This window comes from Planococcus citri, chromosome 3 (assembly GCF_950023065.1).
Source record: "Planococcus citri chromosome 3, ihPlaCitr1.1, whole genome shotgun sequence".
NCBI classification, from domain to species: domain Eukaryota; kingdom Metazoa; phylum Arthropoda; class Insecta; order Hemiptera; family Pseudococcidae; genus Planococcus; species Planococcus citri.
In genome coordinates, this window is record NC_088679.1 from 50,246,804 (window position 1) to 50,256,832 (window position 10,029).

A 10,029-nucleotide genomic window follows, 5' to 3' on the forward strand; every position below is an offset into this window, starting at 1 on the left:
CTAGTTCCTACAAATGCCAACTTATGTGACCATACAAATCAGGAGGTAATTCAAGTTGCTATTGCTACAATCACAACAGTCACATTGGTACCCATGTTATACTTTCAAAAAATTAGCGTCAAAATTTCGCATTTTCATTCTAGATTATTCAGTCGATACGATGATCAATGAAAATAGTGATCAAATATCAAATGTCTATCTGTAATCTCTTCTCACGATGAGCAGGAAAAACATCGAATATGTCTATGATTATTGATTACCCTACGATACGCAACGACTGTTCATAACAAAAATTGAAAAAAAAATCATAATTCTTCATATGTTTAGTTACGAACATTCTATACAAGTAGATAAATGTGAAATCTTCTGTTTAAAAAATTCGAATCATCAAAAAGTAATTTTTGAAAATCACATAAACAAGCACACTCACCCCGCTTCGTCTTTTTTATGTACAACCATTCTGTTTTAAAACAAGCAACAAAACGTAATAATAAGTTTATTTATAAAAATTTCAATTAGAAAATTTAAAAATATTTAATTACATTATTGATGCGTAAAATATACCTACTAGTTTGAAATACATAATAATATATTTTGTTTGAAAGTTGAAAATAGAAGTAGGTAGGTACAAATTTTTCTCATTTAGAAAACTTAAATAAATAACAAATAAATTGGCTAAATAACAAAAATAACGTCGCAGTTTTCGTTCAATTATTGATCTTAGGTTCACATCAAAATAGAATAAATCTTTGCAATCACTTTGTTGGTCCTTAATTAAATACTTCTGGTGTTATAATGATTTTTTAAAATTATTCTGAACTTGAAACGAATTCTTCCTTTCGTTTCAGAAAAATTAGACATAATGTAATATTTTGTAAAAAGTTAAACTTTTCAAGTTCTACTTTTTCGTTTCGCTAATGATTTGTCGCAGTCATTCAGAATAAATATGCGAGATCAATGATCTCGATGAAGGTCCAACAAAGAATACGTCGTCTCATTACATAATAATCTGAGGGTCCGGAACGGAAGAGGCGATCGATTTATGAGGTAGTACTTGCCCACCATTAATATAAATTTCATCTTTTACAATGACGTCTTCCCCTAAGACGGTATTGTTTTCAAGTCGAACCCATCTTCCAATAACACATCGCCATCCAATGATACAACTATCCAGCCAAGAATGTGATCTTATGACAGCTCCCGATAATATGGTGCTACGTCGAATGCAAACTCCATCTTCGATGACGACATTCGGACCGATGGTCACATTAGGGCCAATTTTGCAATCTTGGCCTATTTTCGCTGATGGATCGATCAATACATTGCCAACAACAGCTTCTCGGTCTGATAGTTTATCGGATTTCTTTTGACGCAATGAAGATAAATACAAACACATACCTTGAGAAATAAAAACAGAAAAAAATGCGAATAAATATTAAATTTTCATAGATTGTTTTTTTTTAGAATTTGAAGAACTCACCGGTTAAAAAATCTCGAGGTTGTCCGACATCCATCCAGAAGCCTTTCAATTCCAGAGCATATAACTGACTTTCTTTCGCCATTTCGGGAAAAATTTCCTTCTCTATGCTGGTGGGTTCTAATTTGATTCTTTTTAAAATGCTACTATTGAAAATATACATTCCGGCGTTAATTTTATTCGAAACAAATTCTTGAGGCTTTTCAATGAAATTTTTAATGCAGCCATTTTCATCGTACAGCACGACACCATATTTGGAGGGTTCTTCTACCTTCGTAACGCAAATAGTGCCTTCTTTTCCGTGCTTTTTATGAAAAGCGACCATTTCTTTGAAAGGAAAATCACAAATGATGTCTGAATTCAGAACGAAAAACGGTTCGTCATTTTCAGATAAGGTTTTGCTAGCCAAAGCCAGAGGACCAGCTGTACCCAGTGGTTCCGATTCGTGCGAGAATATTAAACTAACTCCTAATTTTTGTGCTTCTTCTTTTAAATCCTTTTCCATCTCTTGAGCTTGGTAAGATACAGCCAATACTACTTCCGTGACGCCGGCTTCTATTAATGCTTCTAGCTGATGTATGAGCATCGATTTGTTGGCGAATTCGACAAGTGGCTTAGGTCTGCTAAGTGTCAAAGGCCTTAATCTGGTTCCATATCCGCCGACTAAAATCAGGGCTTTGATTTTACCAATAAGTTCTTTGCCGCACATACTGAGGTTTATACTGTACTTTTCTTTGACGTAATGTCTCAAATCATTATCTGAAATACACAAGAAAAGCGTGATGAAAATTGTTGACACGTAATCAATAACTATCTGACGCCGGACAGTATCCGGCAAACTCATTAAAATTATGAAATTCGAGGGTAAACAAAGTAGTTGAATTCATCGTCACACACCTGTGACCTGCACGAAATACAAACCTCAGAATTATGATTTTCAAAAAAATTCATGACGAGTGCATTTTTTAATTAAAATGAGCGTAAATATTTCTTATTTATATAGAAATATTCAAATTATTCGTCTCCTGATTTTCAGAACATAGTTTTTAAATCTACGAATGAAAGTGAAAGCGAAAATTAAAAGTTTTTCCTTACCAAGTTGCCGAGGTTGACAAAATCAAATTTCCACGATTACAAGCATTTTCCAAATGACATACGCGAATCAGCTTTCAAGTTTTAATTACAATTAATTAGAAAATTGGCAAAGCAACGTTATCAGTACATTAAATGGAATACAAAGTACGGCTGATGATTTGGTTATCTCTCTGCGTACGTGGAAAGTTCAACTGCAGCAGCTATTTTTTGGAACCACTGAAAGCTTATTTGTTATCGTTTTCCTTATCAGTGCGTAGCGTTTCGGTTACAGTTAAGTTACAGTGAATGCGTTACTGATGCTGCCGTTGGTATGAGACATAAACTCAAAAATCGCACGGTTGAAGAAGAATTTTGATGAAGGCGGCCGGCGGCGGGAGATGAGATAATTTTCGTCGCGAAATAAAATTTGAGTTGTAGTTTTCGGCGTTTTCGCTGTTTTCGCATTTATTCAACTCCCAATTTTATCAATTATTCAGAAATAATCTTTCTACCGCGTTTGTTAATGTTCGCGAAACTGATGTAGTGCCGATATATTCATTTTTACGTTGTAAGAAATGACTCGAACATTTCAATGCAAGATACAGATTCTCCGTTGATTTTTGACTAGGAATCGTTAGAATCACAAACTTTTTCGCATATCTAACAGCTACAGCGCATTTTGGTACAGAATAATATATTCGTCTCCGGCCAACATGTTTGAATTACCCCAAGCGTTCAAAGAAATCATACCAGAGTTTTCTCAGACCAACAAATGGAGAGAGATCTGTTTCAATAGTGGTAATGCTGATTCATCTTTTAGAATCTTGACTATTCAGTGTCCTATATTTAAACGTGAAATATCAATTTTCCATTACATGTACTTTCAGGAGGAACACCCAGTACTTTACAAGATATTAAAGTCGTTTCGCATTCGGGTGGTTATGCGTTCAATGAATTGCCAAACCGATTCCTTTACTGGTAATACGTTATGTTCTTCAAGTCGAATTGAAATGATCGGATAAACTCATTTATGATGTAATGTTTATGTGTAGGAGGACAAACTACGATGTATTGGAAATAATTGAGCAGAGCTTAGATTTCAATCTTCACAATAATCAGATTCGATATAAATTTCAAAATGCGCCAATTCTCGATGGCATTACCATCTGCGAAAGAGCCAATACTGTTGTTGTATTGGTACCAACGGTGTCCAGTGTTCATCGATTAACGTTTCCTCATCCTGCTTATGAAGTGTGTTTCAATTTTCGATGAGATGTTGGTGTTTTCGAATCGAAACTAATGATACACTTCTTTTTCTATTGTTTCAGAGAACAACTGATTTTCGCTCTACTTCCATACTTGCAGATGTTAACGCTGATAGCATATGCAATCCTACAACGTTCCATTTATTCAATACTATGCCTTGTGAGTTGATTTTTGGAAAATGAACTATCGTATTTCCACTCGGAGTTGGTGTTTAATTTTATTACTGATAATTCTTTTCGTAATATTCATTTTAGATCTACCCCATTCGGCAGCTTCCGTTCTAGCCGATGATGATGATAACGCTATGTTTTCTCTTGCTTTAAATAATAATTCTGTCCTACTAATCAAAGTGCAACGATTAACTGGTATGGCTGCATCGAATTATTTAAAGATGGAATCATTTGGCAGAAAACGATTCTTATCGGGTTTAACGGAGGTCTTGTTGTAAGTATATTATGCAGCTTACTCAGCTATTTTCCGAGTATTGATTAGTTTATATTAGCATCTTGACAAAATAATTACGAATTTTTCAGAGGAGGTAAATCGAATGAAGACAACACGGTTAGTCTCGCTTTAGAAAGATACGACAAAGAAGTATTTTTATTCGCGTTGAGTCGCAATGGTCAATTGAGAGTTTGGAGTTGTACAAAAATGGTCTGCGTTTATGAATTTGATTTTACTGCTTCTAATCAGGCTTTAGTTGGAGGTAAATATTATGGCATAAATAGCTAATATGAGATAGGTTAAAACCGATGGTCACACGATTGCTTGTAATATTGATTTTTTTTTTACAGCTCAGTACCATATACTTCGTAAAAAATTGAATGGATCACATTTAACCTTAGCTATTTATTCATCTTCCATGGATTACTCGCAATTATTAGTTCTGCGACCTATTCTAAAAAAGAATAATATTTCTTTTGATAACGAGCCGCTAACTTATACGACTCCAGTGAGTGGTTCATTATTTTTGATCACGATCGTTTATTGATTTTTGTCGCATTTGCATTTGCATAATCGTGTGTTATATTTTGTACAGCCTAACATGGATTTAATTGAAATGAACGTCGATTGTGATGGTTTGGTAATTCTGTGCGTATGGCGTTCACGAGAGAATGGCGATGCCGTAACTTCTGCTTTATCCTTGATTACTGGGAAATGGAGTTTCTTCGAAAGCTGCAGAAGGGAGCCTGTTTTCAACAATTATTCTTCTAGTGCTGGATTGACCTCCAGAGAGTTTTACTTGAATGTAATCTTTGCTCCTGGCGCATTTTCTGTTTCGGATATTAAGAAAGTTTTAAATGTGAGTTCAAATCAGGTTGTTGTTTTACCCGTTTGAATTATTTATTCCTTTTTAATAATGTGGTTTTCAATTGGGAATAGATATACAAAGGAACACCTCAACTAGATCAACCGGCTACTAAAGCAGAATTACGTTCGAAAGTGTGTGCTGCGTTGGAAATGGAAATCCAAGCTGAAGCGCTCGAATACGAATTATCTGATGATGATTACATCGAGATTTCAGAAAGGTGAAAGATATTGATCGTATTTTGTTCGTCGTAATGTTCTTTAGGATGAATTTGTGGCTTTATTTTCTTACGCTTGTTTATTATATGTAAAAATTTTTACTGTATTTCAGGTGCTGGAATAAATTTTATTTGAATTGTATTCAGTACCAAGAGACGGGAAAAATTCCTAGCGGTTTGTTCTGGCTTCCTTCTTCACTGCTGGTTGTAATATCCAAAAATAATCTTTCGTTTTTCCGCACCGTTGATATTTTGGAAGAAGAAATGCTTTTGCGACCCGGTCACAGTAATGAAAGTTGGTTGAATATTTCCAATCGAATTTAATAGTACGGAATAATATGGCTTGTGTTATTGACTTATTATTTCGTGATTTAGGTCAGAGTTACAAACATGTTTTAAGCATGCTGTCCCAAATTTCATTGAGTGAAGAGCAAGGCATACGTTTTGATCGAGCTCTGAAAGGTTTCTGTTCTCTAAAAAAAGTATCAGCTGAAATCGCCGCAGAATTTAAATTACAAAACAAATTGAATTTGGTATGATTTTATCAGAATGCATACAAATTGCTGTAATTTTGATTATGTATGTAATTAATCAAACTAACCCGCGTATTTTAATGTACAGGAATTGGACGCTGTTATGAAATATCAGGATTTACAATCAACGTTACGTAATCTATCTGACGTTTTATTCATGCCAGAAACATTCGAACATGCTGGTAAAGTGTACTTGGAATAATTTTGGTCTTCGGTGAAATACTATCATTTTTTGATCTTTGGACGATTGGTATTTTCAGGAGAGTATGGCGATTCGTTTAGAAGTGAATTAGGAGTTCAACTTATTACGTGTTCCATCAGTCAAATTGTGAAGATGAGGTATTTTTTTTATTCGGGTAAAAAATTTAACTAAATTGGTTCACGACTGTTTGTTATGATCTGCTTGTATATTGTTTCATAGATTGAACACTTGCCGCAACTTGGTACTATTGATTCAGATATTGGATAGTAGTGAAATCAAACGAGATTTCTTGACCGATACATTGAATTTATGCTATGCATATGCGATATTGAACTGGTGTTGTGAAGCTGTCGTTCCTAATAATGCACAACTGATATCCTTGATGCAGTTATTACTGTTGAATAAACCCGATATTGTTGTCCAGCCCTTGGTTTTGGATACGATATGGTCAACGTTACAATATTTGTATCCTTTTGTGTTATTGAGCACTATTCAAGTACAAAAGCATTTTTTTTTCACTTCAATTTTTCCTTAACTTTATATCAGGTGGCCATTAACAAACAGCGTAAATTTAGCAGAATACCTTTTAATCCACAAACAGCATTTATTGCTAACGAGTTTTTCGAGAATGGTTCCTCATAAACAATGTTAGTATAAAAAATTCCGTAAAATTTTTGTACGAACAAATAATTGATATGTATTGTATTTTTTGCTGCAGGGCGTAATTTGTTGGTTCAAAACTTCATCGAAATGAATGAGCCGTACAAAGCTTTCGATTTAGTTGAAGAAATGGTCGACTCTCCGGAAAATTATCTGAAGGTAAAAACCTGGTTCTTTAAGAATAGAATTTCGCCTTTGAAAATTATATTTTTCATCGCGTATTTTAATATTTTTTCATATATCAGGCTATTAAAATGTTCGAAAGTGCTGATCAGTCCGATATTGTGATACATTTAGCTGAGTTAGCCGTAGAAAGAGCGACTAAAATTAATCATCCGGATTTGGTAGGTTATTCATTTGAGAATTAATCGTTGTTTACTATCGCATCTAAATTAAAAATTATGGAGTAATTTTATTTTATTTTTCAGACAACATTGTATTCGATTTTGTTTTTGCATCATTTGAAATTGGGTCGATATGACTTGGCGTTTGTCAATATGGATAAAAATCCGGATCGTTCGCGTCGGATAGATTGTCTCCGCGAGCTAGTGATCACGTTGATGAATTCCAAGCACGTAGAAAAATTATTAAATTTTCCATACAACGATTTATTGCCACATTTAGAAAACATTATGGAACAGAGAGCTAGATCTTTACAATCTCATCAAGCTGCTCCGTATTATAACTTTTTATACGCGCTTCATGTGCGTATGGAAAATTTCCGCAAAGGTATGACCGCACTCTTGATTATTCACAACTTGCATTTTTCTAATAATTTTATCGTTCAATTTGATTTAATATATTTTGTCGGTATTTTTTTTTTACAGCTGCGCGTATCATGTTTGAACAAGGTTTTCGTTCTGATAATAATAAGCTTCAAATGCTTTCGTATTCCGTTTGTTTAAATTGTCTATCGTTGGTGAGCCCCGAGCATGCTTGGCTTCTGAAGCCAAGAGAAAATACTATGAAAGAAAACCTTGACGATGATTCTGTAAGTTGATAATTCAAAGTGAACGAAATTTATCGTCAGCCTAAACTAATATTTCGCTATGATGTGTTTCAGGATGTCTTGGAAATTTACCAGTTACAAGATTTGACCAAGGAATTTGAATTAGCTTCTGCTAGATCTAAATTACTCAATTGTCCGCCCGGTAAAATCAAAGTATTTTATTGTTTTAAGTAACGGTAGGGTTGATTATTTCATTACGTTTCCATTTTTTTATTCAGATGTGTCAGCATTCGAAGTAGTCATGAAGTTAATATCAGCTAGCCGGTATAGATTAGCATTAAGGATATCGTTACTATTCCAATTAGAATTAGAACCAGCCTTAGAAGGATTAGCTGCAGCGTGTACTCGTATCACAGAAGATCCAGACCCTTGGAGTTGGCTTGTTGAAAACGATATATCTGGTAAATAGGATCTATTTAAATACAAAAATCACTCATTGCTTACGTAACTAACCAAATAATAATTTTTTTTTTACCGAAGATTTCATCGTCGGAGACGAAAACGCTGTCGTCGTTGCTTGGCGATTATTGGAAGCCTTGTTGCTTAAATACGAACAACCGCATTTGACTACATTACACAAAGCCGTCGCTAGCAAAATAATGTCTTTGGATGTGGTTTTACCATATTGGCTCGAAGTTTCATATAAGGTACAATCCTCAGTTGATTATCACTTTGATGTAGACTTCGTTCAATATATGGTTATTTACAATTATAGAAACGTAATCCCGGCGAGCTGCTTAGATTGTATTTATCATTCGGAGTCTTAGCAGAAGCTTCCAAATTATGCTGCGAATTAATAGCTGCGATTTTAGGAAAAGGCAAAGAAAATTTCGAAATTAATGATGCCCTCACGGTTTCTTCATCAGCCAAATGTCTACCCGCCAATGCTATCGATATTCTTCTGTTAGAATTACAAAATCAACAGGTATTTGATGAATGTATTTTCATATATTGATTTGTCTTTTGAATTCTGGTTCTATGCATAGTTTCACTGTATTTCAGATGAATGATTTGTACGAAGAAGTCAAAAGCGCCGTCGATATTTATCTAGATACTACTGCAAGAATTACAGATGACAGAATTCGATATAATCGTGATACTGGGATTGTAAATGTACGTTCGTTATGATCGAATTATTCTGTACATCGGCCAAGTTATTCGAGTTCACGTTCAGAAAAAGAAGCGAAATAGATATTTTCAGATCAACAGATTTTCATTTACGCCTGTATAGATTCTCCTGACTCAAGTTTTTATGTTCAATCAGTGTATAAATAGGTATATTTTTGTAACAATGATTTTTCCAATATTTTGTGTAATTATTCTTCTTTCTCGATCACGAGAGGTTGTTTAAATAGCAAGTGGGATCAAAGTATTACGTTAGAAAACCAATTGTTCCGTGTAACAAATGATACACCGAGGTTGCTGAGGCACCCCATGTTTCTACGATCCTCCTACTCTAGTGCCTATTAGAATCGAAATTTTGATTTTGAATCGACATTTTCAAGTAAGTGTTTGAATCAAGAGCACACCTTTTTTGATATTTGGTTTTAAAAAAAATTGAAATTGAAATTTTAAACTACTTGATCAATAAATTCCTCCCACACCCCCACCTCAAAAAAAATGAAAAAACTTTAATTTGTTTGTGTCAGAAAATCAAATAGGCAAATGTGCGTCTTTGAAAAAAACTAAAAATTGAAAGAGTAATTACTAATTACAGGGGGGGGAGGTAGTTAGAACTTGAACAAAACAGAAATAAATAGGAAGTTGGATATAATTATGTACTTGACATGGAAACTCAAGAAACAGACTCAAAGAGTCCCAGAAGCTTGAAAAAACAACGAAAATTAATAATCTTACCTATTCACGGAGCAACTTTCATTAAATTGGCCTCTGCTAAAGCTTTGCTTTCTTTCGATACAAAGTAAATAGGTAATATAATTTTATTAAATTTGATACAAAATATTCTCAAAAAATGAATTCCATCCCATTTTTTTTTCGGCAGAAATTTCGCTATGAAAACTTTCATAACCAGGTTACTAATCAATTTTTAGAAGGTATAGGTAACCTCTAAATGAAGTAAGATCCCAAGTACCTGCCTAAGAAAACCGTTGTATTTTCGTTTCAAAATCTACGACAGCGTGAAGTTCACAACGGTAAAGGTAAAGATGAAAAAATTCGAAACGTTGGGAACAAACAATAAATTTTTTATAACGGAAAATACAAAAGTGAATTTTTTTTTCTTAAGATAAAACCGTTGTCCTTATTACAGGGCGGAATTGAAG

General features: G+C 34.1%; 2 protein-coding genes across 2 annotated transcripts; one reads left to right on the forward strand and one right to left on the reverse strand.

The window, feature by feature from the left end:
- Positions 1–479: 479 nt before the first annotated feature.
- Gmppb (GDP-mannose pyrophosphorylase B) lies at positions 480–2,754 on the reverse strand. Its single transcript, XM_065355270.1, has 3 exons — positions 2,573–2,754; positions 1,481–2,236; positions 480–1,398 (listed from the first exon to the last, which is right to left on the reverse strand). Exons 2-3 carry the CDS (start codon positions 2,184–2,186, stop codon positions 998–1,000), a joined length of 1,107 nt encoding a protein of 368 aa, XP_065211342.1. The 5' UTR covers positions 2,187–2,236; positions 2,573–2,754; the 3' UTR covers positions 480–997.
- Positions 2,755–2,978: 224 nt separating this feature from the next.
- Nup160 (nuclear pore complex protein Nup160) lies at positions 2,979–9,053 on the forward strand. Its single transcript, XM_065355269.1, has 24 exons — positions 2,979–3,349; positions 3,439–3,529; positions 3,604–3,802; positions 3,880–3,976; positions 4,072–4,261; positions 4,351–4,523; positions 4,612–4,769; positions 4,857–5,120; positions 5,201–5,346; positions 5,457–5,638; positions 5,719–5,876; positions 5,965–6,058; positions 6,137–6,215; positions 6,298–6,543; positions 6,625–6,725; positions 6,797–6,897; positions 6,984–7,082; positions 7,167–7,467; positions 7,566–7,729; positions 7,802–7,889; positions 7,966–8,148; positions 8,228–8,394; positions 8,463–8,672; positions 8,750–9,053. Exons 1-24 carry the CDS (start codon positions 3,265–3,267, stop codon positions 8,873–8,875), a joined length of 3,702 nt encoding a protein of 1,233 aa, XP_065211341.1. The 5' UTR covers positions 2,979–3,264; the 3' UTR covers positions 8,876–9,053.
- The last annotated feature ends 976 nt before the right edge of the window (positions 9,054–10,029 follow it).